Below are 19,692 nucleotides of genomic sequence, written 5' to 3' on the forward strand. Positions count from 1 at the left end.
TATTGTGCAGTCTAGCTCATGCAGCTCTGTGACATCAGTATTTTCCTCCTTTCCATATGTTCACTGCATTATGTTTCTGTCTCTCAGTTGTTTCCAATCTTTACATTTTGTTTTAATCTTGGACAGTAGGAACCAAATCATAGGTTTAGAATAATTTAAAGCAAAGCAGATGTTCACTGCAGGTCCATCCTTAACGAAGTCTGCAGGAGAACCTGGCAAGGAAATGTTGCATTACATACCTGCCATTTGGATGAATGGCCAACTCTATAACGCATTATACATTGTTCAAAAAATACAGGGAACCCTTAACCCCTTCGCACCCGAGCCTGTTTTTGCCTTCGTGACCGGGCCAATTTTTTCAATTCTGACCAGTGTCACTTTATGTGGTCATAACTCTTGAACGCTTCAACGGATCCTACTGATTCTGACATTGTTTTCTCATGACATATTGTACTTCATGATGGTGGTAAAAAATTTTAGATATGATCTGCACTTATTTGTTAAAAAAATCAAAATTTGGCAAAAATTTAGAAAATTTTGCAATTTTCAAACTTTTAATTTTTATGCCCTTAAATCAGAGAGTGATATCGCACAAAATAGTTAATAAATAACATTTCCCACATGTCTACTTTACATCTGCACAATTTTGGAAACATAATTATTTTTTTTTTTAGGAAGTTATAAGGGTTAAAAGTTGACCAGCGATTTCTCATTTTTACAACAAAATTTGCAACACCATTTTTTTTAGGGACCACCTCACATTTGAAGTGAGTTTGGGGGGTCAATATGACAGAAAATACCCAAAATTGACACCATTCTAAAAACTGCACCTCTCAATGTACTCAAAACCACATTCAAGAAGTTTATTAACCCTTCAGGTGCTTCACATGAATGAATGGAATATGGAAGGAAAAAATAAACATTTAACTTTTTTTCACAAACATTTTACTTCAAAACCATTTTTTTTTATTTTCACAAGTGTAAAAAGAGAAAATGAACCACTAAATTTTTTGTGCAATTTCTCCCGAATACGCCAATACCCGTATATGGGGCTAAACCACTGTTTGAGCACACGGCAGAGCTCAGAACGGAAGGAGTGCCGTTTGACTTTTTCAATGCAGAATTGGCTGGAATTGAGATCGGATGCCATGTCGCATTTGGAGAGCCCCTGATGTACCTAAACAGTGGAAACCCCCCACAAGTGACCCCATTTTGGAAATTAGACCCCCCCAAGGGACTTATCTAGATGTGTGGTGAGCACTTTGAACCCCCAAGTGTTTCACTAAAGTTTATAATGTAGAGCCGTGAAAATAAAAAAAAAATCATTTTTTTTCCACAAAAATGATCTTTTAGCCCCCAATTTTTATTTTCACAAAGGTAACAGGAGAAATTGGACCCTAAGAGTTGTTGTCCAATTTGTCCTGAGTATGCTGGTACGCCATATGTTGGAAAAAACTACTGTTTGGGCACTCGGTGGGTCTCGGAAGGGAAGTAGTGACGTTCTGAAATGCAGACTTTGATGGAATGGTCTGTGGGTGTCATGTTGCAGAGCCCCTGATGTACCTAAACAGTGGAAACCCCACACAAGTGACCCCATTTTGGAAACTAGACCCCCCAAGGAACTTATATAGATGTGTGGTGAGCACTTTGAACCCCCAAGTGTTTCAGTAAAGTTTATAATGTAGAGGCGTGAAAATAAAAAAAATCATTTTTTTTCCACAAAAATGATCTTTTAGCCCCCAATTTTTATTTTCACAAGGGTAACGGGAGAAATTGGACCCTAAGAGTTGTTGTCCAATTTGTCCTGAGTCCTGAGTACGCTGGTACCCCATATGTGGGAGAAAACTACTGTTTGGGCACACGGTGGGGCTCGGAAGGGAAGTAGTGACGTTCTGAAATGCAGACTTTGATGGAATGGTCTGCGGGCGTCATATTGCATTTACAGAGCCCCTGATGTACCTAAACAGTGGAAACCCCCAATTCTAATTCCAACCCTAACCCCAACACACCCCTAACCATAACCGTAACCACAAACCTAACACCAACACACCCATAACCTTAATCCCAGCCCTAGCCCTAACCCTAGCCCTAACCCTAGGAAACTGTCGGGATCCCTCAGAGTACCTCTTTCACCTGAAGGACCGATGTTCTTGGGTGTGAGACACCATATGTCTCTAATTGATTGCTCCGTCGAGAAGAATAACACAGACATACGCTGTATCGTACAACTCGGGAAGCCTGCTGAGACGCCTCTGCATTTTTTTTTTTTTTTTACTTTTTTTTATTTTTGTCACAAGATCGCTGCCCTGCGATCTGACTCATAGTAACGCCACTTCACCTCTGATCATCTGTCAGTGTGAGATCAGAGGAGAAGCAGCGTTACTATGTGACAAGATCGCTGCCTGGCACACTGTAACGTGACTTCTCCTCTGATCTCACAATGACAGATGATCAGAGGTGAAGCAGCGTTACTGTGTGACAAGATCGCTGCCTGGCACAGCTGTGCCAGGCAGCGGTCAGCTGTGCCAGGCAGCGATCTAGTCACACAATAACGCTGCTTCACCTCTGATCAGCTGTCAGTGTTAGATCAGAGGGAGAAGCCGCGTTACAATGAGGGAGATCGCCGGGAAACAAGCAGCTTTCCCAGCGATCGCTCCCATTGGCTGCTGTGACGCTGACGTCATTGGGACCTGAACCAATCAGGTCTCGATGACGTCGGGGGTCCCAGCATGCATTGCGCACCGGGATCCCCGCATTGTAAGGTATGTGGGGGTCCCGGGGGGCACAAAACCGCCGACAGTAGATAAACGTCGGCGCTGCACAAAGCCCAGCAAGCGCCAACGTTTATCTACTGTGGGCGGTCGTGAAGAGGTTAAACAGCACAATGTAACTCCAGGTCAGCCACACTTCTGTGAAATCAACCTGTCCAGTTATGAAGCAAAACAGATTGTGAATCAGATTCTCCTGCTTTTGTGCCAATGGAACAGTCAACAGGTTGAATTGATTGGCAATTAGCAAGACAACCCCTATAAAGGAGTGGTGCTGCAGGGGATGACTACAGACCATTTCTCTGTTCTCATCCTTTTTGGCTCTTGTTTTGGTCAATTTTGCATTTTATATTTGTGCTCACCCCTAAAGGTACTGTACAGTAGCATGAGGCGGTGTCTGCAACCTACAGAAGTTGCTCGGGTAATGCAGCTCATCCAGGATGGCACATCAATGCAATCTGTGGCAAGAAGGGTAGCCGTGTCTGTCAGCACAGTATCCAGAACATGGAGCAGATACCAAGAGACAGACCAGTACACTAGGAGGCTTGGAGGGGGGCGTAGGAGGGCAACAACCTAGCAGCAGGACTGCTACCTCCTTTGTGCAAGGAAGGGCAGAGCCAGAGCCCTATAAAATTACCTCCAGATGGCCACTAACATCCATTTGTCTGTTCAGACTATCAGAAACAGACTAAATGAGGGTGATATGATGGCCCGACATCCACAATGCTTACAGCTCAACACTGTGCAGGGTGATTGGCATTTGACAGAGAGCACCCAAGACTGGCAGATTCGACATTGGTGCCCTGTGCTCTATACTGACGAGAGCAGGTTCACATGTGACAGCGTCTGGAGACGCCGTGGAGAACGTTCTGGTGCCTGCAACATCCTCCAGCATGACCGATTTGGCAGTGGGTCAGTAATGATGTGGGAAGGCATTTCTTTGGAGGGCCGAACAGCTCTCCATGTGCTAGCCAGGTATACCCTGACTGCCATTAGGTATGGGTATGAGATCCTCAGGTCCATTGTGAGACCACATGCAGGTGCAGTGGGCCCTGGGATCCTTCTGATGTATGAAAACGCTAGTGTGGCTGAAGTGAGTCAACAGTTCCTGCATGATAAAGGCATTGATGCTGTGGGTTGACCTGCCCGTTACCCAGACCTGAATCCAATTGAGCACATCTGGGACATCATGTCTCGATCCATCTACCAACGCCACATTGCACCACAGACTGTCAAGGGGTTGACTGATGCTTTAATCCAGGTCTGAGAGGAGATCCCTCAGGAGAACATCTGCGGCTCATCAGGGGCATGCCCAGGTGTTGTAGGTCATACAGGCACGTGGAGGCTCAACACACCACTGAGCATCATTTCCTTGTCTCGAGGCATTTCCACTGAAGTTGGATGAGTCTGTAGTTTGATTTTGAGTATCATTCCAAATCCAGACCTCCATTGGATATTAATTTTGAATTACAATGATCATTTTTATGTTTTTGTTCTCATTGCATTCCACTATGTAATTAATAAAGATTTGCATCTGGAATATTTCATTCCGTGATATCTAGTATGTGGTAATTTAGGGTTCCCTTTATTTTTCTTGAGCAGTGTATATTACCGTGTATAATTGATTTCCGATTTCCGTACCTCACCCATGTGGAGTATACTTGACTCCCATCTGATAGTTTATTTCCAACATTGCAAGTTATCACCCATCCATTGGATAGGTGATCACTTTCTGATCTGTAGAAGTCTAAATTCTATCTCTTAAAGGCCTGATCGGAATAGGGCGATGTTCATACACGCCACTGCTCCATTCATTCTCTAAGAGACTCCTGGAGAGAAGAGTACAGCTATTGCAGCGGCCTAAAAAATGTTACATACATTAAAATATGTAATTTGCTAATTGTTTTCTGCACAATGCAGTATAACTTTTTACATATAATGATAAGTGATTACTAGATTCCCTGTGTATTTTGTTGCATTTCAGAGCCTTGTTTTGGGAACTGTGGGGGTCTCAATGGTCAGGCCCCATCGGTCAAAAAGCCGCCACCTATTCTATGAATAGCTGAAAACTTCAAGTATTACAGAGATCACGACATTGATTTTTCTTTGGTACAATGTAAAGTTCATGCTCATCCAGGTTCTGGGATAGCAAAGTATTACAGTTTTCTCTTACTGCCTGTATTGACTGTTGATACAACAGCAAACGCTGTAGGCATGTAATGTTCAGAAATATAAATTAATGTCTTCTCTTTCAACAGTTGCCCTAAATGCGAGTGGGGTGGGTGGTCTTCAAGCCTTTTTACTTTTCTATTTCCTTGCATATGTAGTTAAAGAATAGGTGCTACTTTAAGTGTTTTGTTTTTTTTCTTTCTAATGGAAGGTTCTCCCAGAAATCCATTTTGCCCAGCGTTCTTTTTAAATGTCCATGCCCGTGACTCTACAATCATTTTTCGCTGCACTGTTTTGGTATTCCAGCTTTTAATATTCCTTTCACAGACTGTAAGTAACAAGATGTAGTGCAGACCAGATTTACCTAATATTACATTTTGTGTAAAATCTGAAACTGTTGGGTGTCAAGTATTTATACATTTACATTTGGCCTGCTGCTAAAAGAGGGAAACTTTCAAGAGAAGCATTTCAAGTGTAACAGAGTCCAAGGCCCCATCAGTATGATCCTTTGCTGCTTTTTTTGTGAGGACATCAATGATTTGGCAGAGGCTTTTCGTATACAGCTCTAGGAAGGCTTGATGATGGAATAACACTGCTTTTGCTTACATGGCTATTTTTGCTTATGTGCTTAATATTAAGGCCACAATTGATGTTACTAGCGGAGCCTTGGGCTCCTTTTAATTTCTGTCACTCTTGTAACGTTTGTGAACTTTTTATTAGGCAACATTTAGCTTTATCCAAAATAAGGTTTATTTGGGAAAACATACTTGCCTTTTTTGTGTAAATACATGATGATAATTTAATTTGGTTTATATAATAATGCTATTGGATTTTTTTTCACTTTTCTCAGGTTAATGAAATCATAAAACGCACAAAAGAAGCTAGTGTTAGTGCATCAGTTACCCCAAACAGCAGCACCCCATTTTCCCAGGACACAGCCTATTCAAGTTGTCGACAAGATACACCGAACTCTTACAGCCAGTATACCCCTCAATCGCAAGGAACCCCTCACACCCCTCGTCTAGGAACCCCCTATTCCCAGGACTCTAACTACTCAAGTCGACAGACAACACCAGCATTTCACTATGGGCAGGACTACAAACCAAGAAGGCATGAATCAAAGTTTACGGACGCTTATAACCGGAGGCCTGGCCACCACTATGTTCACAGTTCTCGTAGTTACTCTAGCTCTGATCACAGCTTTAGTGCAACGCGTTCTCAGCCAGAAACTTCACCGTTTTCCCACACACCACCGCTGAGCCAGTCTTCTTTGTCATCAGCTTTTACTCCTTACCAATCATCTTCAATTTACTCAGTTCCTGATGAAAATCCATTCCCACAGACATCAAGAGAATTAGATTTTCGGAGAACAGCAGCCGCACCGCCACCACCACCACCATCAGATTTGTTTTCTGATAGTTTATGTAGTTCTGTAAATATTGACTTTGTACCAGTTAAAGAGAAACCAGAGGAACCCCCTCCTCCTGAGCCCGAATCTGCCATCGAGCACAAGTCTGCCTCCGGTGCTCGAACCCCAGATGGAGGGGATACTCCTGGGACACCCACTTTGGAGGATGAAATGCAGCATGATAGTTTGGACTCAAGAATTGAAATGCTTCTAAAAGAGCAAAGAACCAAATTACCGTTCCTAAATGAGCCCAGCTCGGACAATGAGCTGAGGATGGAAGGAAGCCCTATTTCATCCTCTTCATCCCAGCTTTCCCCAATCGCCCCTTACAGCTCAAACTCCCAGTATCAGGATGTTACCCCTTCCTCGCGACCTTCTAGCACTGGGTTGGAGGATATCAGCCCTACTCCTTTGCCCGACTCTGACGATGATGATGAGCCAATTCTTGGCACAGCTTCTCTCTGCCAGACCTCCAGGTCAGGAACTCCCATTGACCAGATGAATCAGCCATGCAGGAAAGTAGAAAGCTTAGATGTGAAGGAACAGGTGGCTGGTGATGAAACGCCAGTATCTGAGAAAATGGAGGAGGTAAGTCTTTTTAGGATTAGAACTGTGATGTTCCAAAAAAAATCACCTCTGTGTTTATAGAGGTTCTGTTTTTGTTTTTCTGTAGTGAAATCTAATATACTTTAAATATGCAGCATTTTTTAATTGGTTTTAAAATTAAATTGCCACCAATGTATCTTTGCACCCATAATAACCAACCTTCAAAACTTTAGCTACGTATATTATTTAATCCGAGTTCAGTCACATCCATACACTTTCCCTCCTTCGTTAAACGTGTCTGTGCTATGTCATCTTCTGTCTAACTACCAGTCCAATACATACCCTCCTGAGCAGATAGCAGGTCAGTCTCTGACTTTCTGTGACTTTCAATTCTTATGGAAGTAAAACTGATAGGTGACTGTTTTATGTCTGCGACCACTGTTAGTGGGTAAAAAAATAAGGGACTTCAGTTGCCTGTTTCTCTTTAGACTGTGGGCAGGCATGGAACCCTATATGAACAGCTGTATAGGGGTACCAGAACCCTGCTTCTACAGCAGGGGTGGGGAACCTTTTTACATCTGGCGGCCATTTGGAAATTTCTACCATCATTCGAGGGCCACACAAAAATGATCACCTTGACAATTACCCTGGTATATTTAGTCAAACAATTAATTACGGTAACTCACCCTCAATGTGACGGCTGGAGCTGCTTCTCCATCACTGGGGGCTATAGATATCACAGGTGGCAGGACATACAGTACTCGGGGGGGGGGGGGGGGGGGGATATACAGCACTTTCGGGGTAAATGCAGCACTGGGAAATATACACCACTTGGGGGGCACATACAGCTGTGGGGGGGGTTATAGCACTGAGGGGGACAAGGATCATCGGGGGAGGCTCATAGATCACCTGGGGGAACAGATCACAGAGGGGTGACACGAAGATCACAGGAGTGGGGCACAGAGATCACAGGGGTGCATATAGCTGGGGGGCACATAGCTTTGGGTGGCAGATCACAGGGGGCACATGGGAGCACAAACATCATAGGGGTTACATAGCAGGGGGGGGCACAAAGCTGGGAGCCGCAGATATCACAGGGGTGCACATAGATGGGGGCACAGAGATCACGGGGGGCATATAGCTGGAGGGCACAGATCACAGGGGGCATAGATATCACAAGGGGAAACAGCTGTGGGGGCACATAGATGGGGGCATATAGCTGGGGTGGCACAGATCACAGGGGGGCACATAGCTGGAGGGCACAGATCACAGGGGGTATATAAAGGTGGGGGGCACAGATCACATGTGGAAACATAGCTGGGGGTGCAGAGATCACGGGGCATGTAGCTGGGGGGCATAGATATCACATGGGGAAACCGCTGTGGGGGCACATAGATGGAGGGCAGAGAGATCACAGGGGGGCACATAACTGGAGGGCACAGATCACAGGGGGTATATATAGGTGGGGGGCACAGATCACATGTGAAAACATAGCTGGGGGCACATAGCTGCATAGCTGGGGGGGCACATAGCTCTATGCACAAGCCTCCCCCTAGCGGTGTGTAGCAGCAGTGCAGACTAGAGCAAGCCACACTAGCACTAATATTGCGACGTTACAACTCCCAGCGAGACACGGACATCAGATCATAGGAGGGCATGCTGGGAGTTGTAGTTTCATGGCAGCCAACAAGCCAACCCCTGTCATTTAACGCCACAACACAAGCTCAAACCGCCCTCCACCAGCAGCATAACAGGCAAGGAAGCCGGTAATGTATTTGCAAGCAGCTAAAAGACATCTTGACAGCTCCTAGAGCTGAGCGGGCACCGGTTATGAACATAGGAAGGAAGGCAGCCCACCCCAAACCGCTCCCGTTACCTACACCTACCGAAACTCCCAATGAATAATACACAACGCAACTGACCTCAGGACGGGAGAGCATTGGGTGCTAATCCCGCCCACCCAGATGCTAACCCCATCCACCCTGACGACGTCATCATTCATGTGCAGGGCAGGCAGCGTTTTGTAATGAACGCTACGTGCCGTGCACTTGGGGGTTAAAGGGCTGGCAGCTGACAAGATACAGCTGCCGCCCAAGCATTGACTCCAGGGACCTGGCCGCATGCGGCCCGCGGGCCGGAGGTTCCCCCACGCTTGTTCTACAGTATAGCCTGATGGGTCATTAAAGAGAGTGGTTGTCGTGATAAAACCTTTTATAATCCCCATATCTCCCAAAATTAATAAAGCGGAACGTATCACAGGTGAATTGTGCCCTCTGTGAGAGTGACGGGTGCACATGTAATATCTGATTCTTTTACATCCAGGTATATGAAAGTTTATTTTTAAAATCCTTTCTCATGCAGTTTCAGTGGTAGCTAATCCAGCTTCCTCTGCCATCAGCTTCTTCTGTAAATCTGTTCTTCAGTATGAGTCTCTACGTTCCCCAACCCTTCCACTCTACAAGGGATGCTCCTTGTTCTCTACAAGCGTGTATAGATTTGGCCGTGTTTCCAGCCAGCCTCCTGAACTTGCTTTTGCTCTGCCGAACAGGACGACCGCTAGCGAAAACTGGTTTCTTCTGTCTCTTTCAAATTCAAATAGTGTGTAAAGAATGTGATATCAGAGCGCTGTGCACAGGACACACCACCTAGTGGATATACAGTGCAATTGTGCAAAAAATATTTTTGGCGTGTCTAAATAAAAATTCACATGATGACTCATACACACAGTGATGTAAATATATTTGTAACTCAAGCTTTGGATCAGACTCATGCTCCACTGTATTAATGCTTTGAATAGCCCTGTATTTGACTAGTAAAATGGCTGTCGCGCTAAACCAGTGACTATATACTGCATTGTACTACCGTACCCAATTTATTATCTATTTTAGGAGTTCATCCATTTTATACCGACTACACCATAATGGACACTGACTCCACGACTCCCACTCCACAGCCCTGCTTTACATGCAGTATCTTAAGTGTTTAACCACTTTAAGGACCAGGCTATTTTGGCCAATTAAAGTGGCTCTGTAGGATTTCACATTCTTATACCTGATGAGGTTGGTGTTCTTACTTTGAAAATCCAAGTAAGAGTGGTTGTATAATCCTTTTTGAAAGTATTCCCACCTAATTTTACGATACATTTTCTGAAGCCATCTCTAGCAAAGCCTGTACTACAATAACAGGTCAAGAGAAAGTTAATTTTAAAAGGTGGTCCACTATTAGATGCCCCCCCTTTTTTACCAGCTTTAGTGTGTAGCCTAAAATAAACTCTATACTTAGCTCTCAGACTAGCGATGTTCCTCCTTTCTCAGCTCTGTGCCTCCTGCCCATATCCTGACATAGGTCTTGTGTCTGCTGATTGGCTGCAGCCTTCACTATTTCACTATTCCATCAGAGCGGAAGCGGCACTGTTTTGATTAAGTCAACATTGATTATGTCAGAATACTCTTGGGGGACACGGTCCTGATATTGGAGTAACAGTGCCCACCTAGGAGCTAGATATAGAATTTATTTTATGCTGCGCACTGGGGCTTTTAGAAGAGCTTGTCCCCTCTTTCAAAGGGATACTCTGGTGCCACTCACGTCCGCATTTGAGATGAGTGGTGCCAATAAAGTAACGGACCCCCTATTTACATACACGACACCTGCTGACTTTGCATACATCTCAGCAGGTATGGAGCTGTATTGTCCCCGCACCAACTTGATATAAAAAATTAGCAGAATGCCTCTTTAAAATAATAATTAAAAATCCTGTGGCAGAAATACTGGGCAGAAGGAGGGGTTCTCCAGTCTGAAATGAAGTCACTGTGTGTCTGCAGACTGCCGAATTGTGATAGTGTGCAATGTGCACTCTCACGATTCCTCTGAATTCTGTGGGCAATCAAATAACCACATGTGTGCAATTATCATCCTTGTGGCCACGTACTGTCTTTTCTTGCCCGATTTCTTCAATTCTCTTCTATTGAGAGAAGTAAAGGACAGTCTAGTCAGCACGTTGTGGCACCTATGCAAATCGCATACGTGGGGTCACGATTCTGCAGTTACAGAGTGACTACAGACTTTTCATTTCAGTTTGGGAAAACCCCTTTAATAAGCGTTTCGTAATATATCTGTATTCTATAGATATTGGTCTAAGGTGGCCAGTAAAGGAGCACCGATCAACTTGTAACTAGGCCAAAATCAGCCCATCAAAATTAACCATTAGATATAAGAAAAAGCAGCACAGAGTGAAGCAACGCATTGAGAATTGATAACAGAACTGAGTCGGTGTTTCTTCACAGGCATAGAAAACCAAGCAACATAAAGTTGCACAGTAGTGTTGCTCATAACAAATCAGTCATTGCATAGCAGATCTTGTTCTTGCACTGTGTACTGTTCCCTTGGTATGTGCACCCGCTCCCTCACCGATCACCCTCTACACTGTACCCGGTGTCCCAATAGATGTATTAGCAGCCATGCTACAGAGAGCCTGTCACCTCCCAACACTTCCTACACGGATCACCAGCTCTCTGTACTCCTGATGCTAATAAATCCCAGGACTCTTGCCATTAAGTGCGTTACAGTGTTTGCACGTTACCTGTTACTCTCTCTCCTGGCCGGACGGGGTGTGGGGCATTTCTTGTATGGCTCTGTGGCTCCACTCTCATCTTCTGCTCATTGATCAGTCTCATACCTACATATACGCATGAGACTGATTTTAATGAGGGAAAAAAATGCACATTCAGGCATCAATGATGCTTGTAGAGGTGTTACTGCAACCTCTGCCCATTTTAATTTTTCATTACTTTAGCAGTTTATACTTTAAGGGATGAGATGGCCTCTTTCACACTTCAGTCTTTTGAGGTCAGTTCCAAACCGTCAAAGTGTGTAAAAACGGATCCGTTGCAGATTTGCAAAAAACTGATGCACCGGATCGAGCGAGAGATTTTTCGGTGCCAGAGAGGTTTTTGGGGTTAAATGAAATGAATGGAAGTTCTTCCGGGCATGCTCAGTATAAAAAAGCGGAATCCGTTGGTGGATTCCGTCATTTTACGGTTTGCAACGGATCCGGTGTCCATTATAGCACATGGCGGACAGCGATGGATCCGTCGCGATCCATCATTTCAACGCAGACAAAAAACGTTTCAATGTCCACCCACTCCAGACAGCAGACGCCAAAATTATGACAGATCCGTCAAAAAACGGATGCAACGGACGACCATCCGTCGCAATCCGTCACTAATGTAAGTCTATGGGAAAAAAACGGTCCGTTTTTTTCTAAAAACGGCGGATTTCAACTGACGTCAAAAGACTGGAATGTGACAGAGGCCTAAGGGATACATTTAGTTACATTTTATTCATTTTTGGGGAGATATAGGGGTATATTAACTTTCCATGGGTTAGTACAAATATGGTGAGGCAAAATATAATTTGTTTTTGCACTTTTTGAAGAATCAGAATATGTGTATATGCCATTTTTTTTCCAAGCATTTTCTACACCTTACAGCAGTATAATAGCGGTCAGTCAATTCCTATCCCTGTTATACTATGGAAGATTCTGCTTAGCAGGAGTGTTCACACAATTATATACTTACCATAGATCGTTAAAATAAGATTAGGGGGGTCAAACAACCAGTCCCTCTCTTGATCAGCTCTTATCACCACTGGCAGCCCAGATGTCACCAGTATATGGCGCGGAACACAGCTCTGTACACTGTGTAGTAGCTGCTGCTGGGGATTGCAGATCAGCAACGCTTCTCTTCAGATGCAGCTCATCTGCAGTACCTAACTGCAGTCACTACAGGTTATACTGAGCTGCGGTATTCTGCTCAATATAGTGTTGACATCTGGCCACCACCAGAAGTAATACCATGTGAGTGACCAGTTATGGCGATTTGATGGATGAACGATCTGTAGGAAGATCAATCTTGTGCAAGCCTAGATAGGTACACCAGGGTCTTCTCCGCTGTTATCTTGATAGTATCAAGCCATCTGGTTGCTGGTCTTCCTCATCACCTTGTTCCTTTTATTCTTCCAACCATGATGTCCTTCTCCAGTGATTGATATCTTCGTGTGATGTGTGCAAAGTTGGTGAGCCTTGCTTCAAAGGAAATATTTGTTTCGATTCGTAACAAAAGAGTAGGCAACCCTTTTTACCTGTGTCAACATTACAGTTATGAGACCTGCTGCATACTCCAGGGTCATCATATTTTCCTGCTATGAGACCTGCTATAGTGTTTCAGCTTAAAAGTGACACTTCGCTGACCTGTAAGGTACTTGATCCTCTGTATACTGTATTGTAGCATCACATGGAGAAGTTGGTGCAGTTAGTTTGTAGTCAGATTGTGGAGCGGCCTCTGTGCTTTGTGCAGATACAACAAAAGGGACCAGCTGCTCTCTGCTCACACAAAGTGAAACGTTATATTTGTGACCATGAATAAGAGGTGATGTCATTAATTGCTGTTTTTCAGTTTTTTTCCTTTGCAGTTGCTGGGAATTTGCAGGTGTACAGTCATTTGACTGCTATTTATGCATGGTTTTTTAGTAATTCTGCAATCCTCATTGTATACCACAGTAATATGTGGTTTACTAACTGATGCCTATCTGGTTACACAGGATCATCCTTCTTCTGGAGAGGACATGGAGATTTCAGATGATGAAATGAACACTTCACCCATCACTAGTGGAGAATGTGCCAAATCTATTGTCATAAATTCAGCAGTAACTCCTGTCATGCCTATTATGCCACCTGGATTTCCCCCTTTACCACCACCTCCCCCACCACCACAGCCTGGGTTTCCTTTGCCACCTCCTCTACCTCCACCTCCTCCACCAACTCACCCTTCAGTCACAGTACCCCCTCCTCCATTACCTGCACCTCCAGGGGTACCTCCACCACATATTTTGCCTCCCCCACCATTCCATCAAGGTATGTTCCCCGTGATCCAAGGCGACATGATGAGTGCTCTTGGGAGTCAGTGGAGTGGAATGCCAATGTCCTTTCAGATGCAGACTCAAATGCTCAGCCGCATGATGCAGGGACAAAATTCATATCCTTACCATCATTTCTTGGGGAATTCCATGCAGTTTGGACAGCATCCTTACCGTCCATTCACCATGTCTGCACATCTCGCACGAGGGCAGCCTTGGCCCCCTTATCCAAAGTTTGACCCATCTGTGCCACCTCCAGGCTATGAGCCCAAGAAGGAGGATCCACATAAGGCGACAGTGGATGGCGTGCTGTTGGTCATTGTAAAGGAACTTAAAGCCATAATGAAAAGAGATCTTAACCGTAAAATGGTCGAGGTTGTGGCATTCAGGGCATTCGATGAGTGGTGGGATAAAAAAGAGCGTTTAGCGAAGGTAAGTACAGCAGATTTTCCAATACACACTATAATGAACAAAATAGGACATGGTATGTGTCTTTCTAACATAAAATGGTTTGCATTAGCTGAGAAAAAAATCTTATTTTCACTTTCATTTCTGCTACAGAATCTAATACAAAATTTTCTGCTGTATCATTCTTTCTATCCAAATACTAAGCAATGTTCAAAAGGAATTTTTCTATAATATTTTCATTGTTGGAATGGCTGGGGCATCCAAATGAAAAAGAATATGTGGTATCTAAATATCCAGATATGTCAAATCCAGCAGCAGACTGTTTTGTCATAGCCTGTAATTTACAGACTTGAAGCTGTTTTTGGAGGACACTGTCTTGATAGATTTGCAGCCATGTGTTTGCTGTGCTCTCTGTACTAATGGGAATTATTCTAGTTAAGTAAACCTACATTTATTTGTTGTATCCATTATAACTGCATTAGGGGTGATCATTTACCTAGAAAAAGTAGCTGCCGTATCTCTCTAGTAGCACTTATCAACAAAGTATCGGGCATGTCAAAATTCATAGGAGACTCATTCCAGTTTCTACAATTGCCTCTTCTTTTATAACAGCAATCTCTGACACCAGTAAAATCCGGAGATGGCAAAGATGAAGAGAAACCAAAGCCAAGGGACCAAATAACATCAAGCCTGCTAGAGAGCTGGAACAAGGGAGAGGGGCTAGGCTTTGAAGGCATAGGATTAGGCATTGGTTTGCGTGGTGCAATTCGTCTTCCCTCATTCAAGGTAACTGACTATTGTAATATAATGTTTCTGGGCATTTGTAAAAGCTGTAGAATCCAACTACACATTTTCAGTTTCTAACCATAGTGATACATAGGTGTGCATGGTAGCTGTAGACAAAAAAAAACCCATAGTTTTAAATAGACTATTTGCAAAGTTAATTGCACTTGGGAAGATAGAGTGGTCTTAATGTGTACATTAATGGCTTTTTATTTTTGCGAATAGTAAAGTGCACTTCAAATTTATTTTTACCAAAATAAGATTTTTCAGAGGTTGATACTCTTTTCAAGGTGCCTGCATGCAAGGGGTGGGGAACCTTTTTTATGCTAAGGGCCATTTGGATATTTATGACCTCATTCGGGGACTGTACAAAATTTGGTTAAACATTAATTTTACTTATGTGATGGCTAGAACTGCTTCTCTTTGGTGAGATGTGTGATGTTAGAAGGTATTGATGATGTTGCTACTTGCAGCTGATTTTCCAGGTTTGCATCGAACTGGAGCACAGTCAACTATCTGCGATAAGTTTTGTAAAGGACTCACAGAAGTAGGTTGTTCCAAACACGAATGCATAGTTCATTACATATTAAACATCAGAAGAAAAGGGAGTACACGTCCAATATTACAAATAGATGTCCAATTTATTTACCACATAAATAGTACAAAATAGTACTGACATAACAAATGTAAATACAATACATATAAGAAGGATCAGGTAATACAAGCTGCTTTTGTCCTGAAAAAATGTAAAGTGCTAGGTGCTATGTATAATGATGGGCCAATTGTTAGGGACTCAGATTAGAGGAGGTCACAAACAGGTGTGCATCCTGGAACAGGACCCCATTACCCCTGCACTTAACCTGACCTGGCCTACGATGGGTAAGCACTATTGCGTGGGGTAATGGGGTCCTGTTCCAGGATGCGCACCTGTTTGTGACCTCCTCTAATCTGAGTCCCTAACAAATTGACCCATCATTATACATAGCACCTAGCACTTTACATTTTTTCAGGACAAAAGCAGCTTGTATTACCTGATCCTTCTTATATGTATTGTATTTACATTTGTTATGTCAGTATTATTTTATACTATTTATGTGGTAAATAAATTGGACATTAATTTGTAATATTGGATGTGTACTCCCTTTTCTTCTGATGTTTAATATGCTATGCAGGAGTGTCCACTTAAGATCCCCTTTAAGTCAGGACTACAAAGTTCATGACTCATTTGGGGTCTTTACGGTTTTGTTCTATATGGTTTTGTTTCATATAGTTCATTACATGCCTCCTCACAATAGGAAATTCGTCACTGCTCACGTAATGTTTTATAGAACTCGGGCAGCTGGAAGCCTGCTATATACATCACATGCATACACAGATACTGCTGTATACATCACATATGAGAGACACTGAGACTGCTGTGTATACATCACATAGGAGACTTTCTTCTGTATATACATCGCATAGGAGACACAGACTGCTGTGCATACATCACATAGGAGACAGAGACTGCTGTATATACATCATATAGGAGACACCGAGACTGCTGTGTGTACATGACATGGACACCGAGACTGCTGTGTGTACATGACATAGGAGACACCGAGACTTCTGTATGTGACATAGGAGACACTGACACTGCTGTTTGTACATCACATAGGAGACACTGTGACTCCTGCCTTCATCAAAAGAACCAGGACAGCAGCGCCGAGGGCACTAACTCTGTCCATAAAGAACGTCCTGGCACTGGCCAATGTCAGAACGTAATTCTTCATTGCATGCGCCCCAGCATTCAATAGTGAATAGCTGTGTGCGCGTTGACGAAGTCTAAGTAGGAATTAAAGGGCTGCCAGCTGCAAAACATGGCCAGTCTCTCAAGCACTGCAGTCTCTAGGAATTTGCTTGAGGTTCCGCAACTTTGCTGCATACGATGATATTGAGTCATAGTACTTGGATAAAAAACCATGCACCTAAAAAACACTCAGTGTACTGAAAATTGCAGCAGTTTTACTGCAAGTGCAGGTGAAGAAGATAAAAACTATGTTCAATAAGGCTATGTGCCCACGCTAGCGTTTTTAAACGCTCAGGAAAAGGATCCCCTTTCCCAGAAAACGCGCGTCTTTTTCCGCTCGTTTCTTGCGTGGTTTTTGACGCGTTTTTTGACACGCGATTTCTGGGAACATTGGGGATTGCTAAAAACACTGAGCAATGCGGGAATTAATGAGCATGCTGCGTTTTTAGCCGCTAAGCGATTCCTGAGCGGTTAAAAACGCATGCATTGGCACAAAAAGCCAAAAACGCATGCTAATTAATTTGATGCATCTTTTAAGCATTTCTGCAGCATCTGATCCGGCACAAACGCTGCGGAAACGCTTACAAAAACGCATCGTGGGCACACAGCCTAAAACTGTTTTGATTCTCAGTAAACAGCTAGGTTTCCCAGAGTTGCCACTAGATGGTTAATCTATATGCCTCTTATTAAAGTCAATATGTAGTCTTAACTTGGGCCTCATTTATCTGTATAGAGCAAAATCCTGGATAATTGGTTTGGACAGTAATTTGGGATGCTTCTAGAATTGACCATAATAATTCTGTAATATATATTATTACATTGTAAATGTGTAACTTAAAGGTGAAGAGGAAGGAACCACCAGAATCTGGACTAGAAGGAGAACAGAAAAGGATCCGTGTGACAAAACCAATTGATGAGGAGGATGAAGGTTCGCAATCCCGATTTTATACGTTTTTTTTTTTTTTTTTTCCTTTTTATGGAGATTGTTGTATTAGCTATGTACTTGCCTTTACATTAGTAGTGGTTTAGTGAGCAGCTAATATTAGTTACTATTAAGAAAATTGTTAGCTTGTATCTTTCTCCTTTTTTATCTCTGTAAATTATGAAAGGTTAGCAGTGCTCCTGGAAGATGCACAAAACATCATAGTCCATCTAAAATAAGCCTGTAATACACAATGCATGGTGTCTGAAGCATATAATCAGACTTCTCCAATAAACATCCACTTCAGCCAGACAGATTTCCTGTAACATATATGGAAGAAAATCTTAGGCATATGATTTTAATAAGACCACTTTTCTGGTTTCGCTGTATTTTTGACCACTGTATGGAGAAAAGTGTTGGGACACCTACACTTCATACCTGCAAACGCTTTTCTGACACCTTCTTCTGAATTCATGGCAATAATATGGAGTTGGTCCCTAGAACATCTTCCAGGGTTTCTACAAGATTTCTGAGTGTTTTTGTGAAAATTTCTGCCCCTTCAACCAGAAGCCCATTTGTACAGTCAAACACTGAGGTAAGACAAGAGGGTCTAACTTGCAATATCTGTTCTAGTTCATCCCAAATGTTTGATGGGGCTGAGATCAGAGTTCTTTGTGGCCAGAAACTTGCCCAATCATTCCTTTATGAATCCAGCTTTGAGCACTGGGGGCTCAGTCATGTTCAAAAAGACAAGGGCCTTCTCCAAAATGTTCCCACAAAATTTGAAACATGTAATTGTCCTAAATCTCTTGGTATGTTTAAGCATTGAGATTTCCCTTCACTGAAACTAATAATGGACCTAATCTGACTCCTGAAAATCAATCCTGTGACATTGTCCCTCATCACAAAACTTTGCAGTTGGCACAATGCAGGTAATGTTCTCCTGACATTCACCATGTCTGAACTCGTCCATCATCTGCCAAATAAACATATGTGATTAATTACTCCACCGAACACCATTCCATTACTCCAAAGTCCAGTGGCAACGTGGCTTGCACCACTCCATCTGACTCTAGGCTTTACGTTTGGTGATGTAAGGCTTGCATCCGGCTGCTCAGCCATGTAGTGTGGGTGACTTTTATGCACTCTGTTCGGCTGAGTTGCTGTGGTCTCTTAAATTCTTCCACTTTTCAATAACATTACTTACAGTTGCTTATGTAATATTTATTGTAGAAGAAACATCATGAACTGGCATGTTACTTCGGTGCCGTCCTGTTACAAGACCACACTGGTATCAGTGAGCTCTCTAGAATGAGCCTTCCTTTCAAAAATGTTAGTAAAGGCAGACTTGTGGTGAGGGGCTGGGCATACTACATCAGTGGCAATGAGACTTACTGATAAACCTGAATTCAATGATTAAGATGTGTCCCAACACTTTTGTTCATATAAACTTGTAAACACAAGAATGTTAACATAAAAAGAAATTGAGAATATTATGCTGCTTTCCTCATTGCAGAGTGTGAACGAGAAAAAGATGTTAATTTGGATCCAACAAACAATGACACAGATTCTGTTACTGCTCGGAAAAGGCCAGCCATACCCCTAGATAGTGAGGGGGAAGATGAGGTGGAAAGTGAAGCAGAAGAGCCCTCAGATAAGGAGGACACATCGTCTGAGAAGGATGAGGAACTGGATGATGAATCCGTTAGTGCTCTCTCTAGTAAGGTATGTAGTGTCTTTTTACCACACCAATTGAGATATAGCTTGAGGAGGTCTTGTGGACACTTGCTGTATTAATCTCTCATTTAAGCTACATTTTGCGCTTGGTGTTCTTTCACTCCTGAACCCTGTGGTATTTCCAAGGCTAAAGGGTCAGAACCACAGAAAGGGTGTTTCTAAAGAAAAGGAATATGGACATAATTCATATTATAGTGACCCAATCTGAATTCAACATACCGAGCACTAAAATGGAGCAACTGTGGAAAAA

The 19,692-nt window shown here is 43.1% G+C and overlaps 1 protein-coding gene across 2 annotated transcripts in view; it reads left to right on the plus strand.

The window, feature by feature from the left end:
• SETD1B (SET domain containing 1B, histone lysine methyltransferase) overlaps positions 1 to 19,692 on the plus strand; it is a 68,505-nt gene that overhangs the window by 14,831 nt on the left and 33,982 nt on the right. The window contains exons 6-10 of one of the 2 annotated variants that reach the window (XM_073585992.1): positions 5,788 to 6,933; positions 13,489 to 14,235; positions 14,824 to 14,997; positions 17,624 to 17,711; positions 19,222 to 19,430. In XM_073585992.1, the coding sequence (XP_073442093.1) occupies positions 5,788 to 6,933; positions 13,489 to 14,235; positions 14,824 to 14,997; positions 17,624 to 17,711; positions 19,222 to 19,430 (2,364 nt within the window). The remainder of the gene's footprint in view (positions 1 to 5,787; positions 6,934 to 13,488; positions 14,236 to 14,823; positions 14,998 to 17,623; positions 17,712 to 19,221; positions 19,431 to 19,692) is intronic. The other variant, XM_073585993.1, reaches the window with a different exon arrangement.

Source organism: Dendrobates tinctorius, unplaced genomic scaffold (genome assembly GCF_039654945.1).
Source record: "Dendrobates tinctorius isolate UK_male_01 unplaced genomic scaffold, ASM3965494v1 ptg000090l, whole genome shotgun sequence".
Taxonomy (NCBI): domain Eukaryota; kingdom Metazoa; phylum Chordata; class Amphibia; order Anura; family Dendrobatidae; genus Dendrobates; species Dendrobates tinctorius.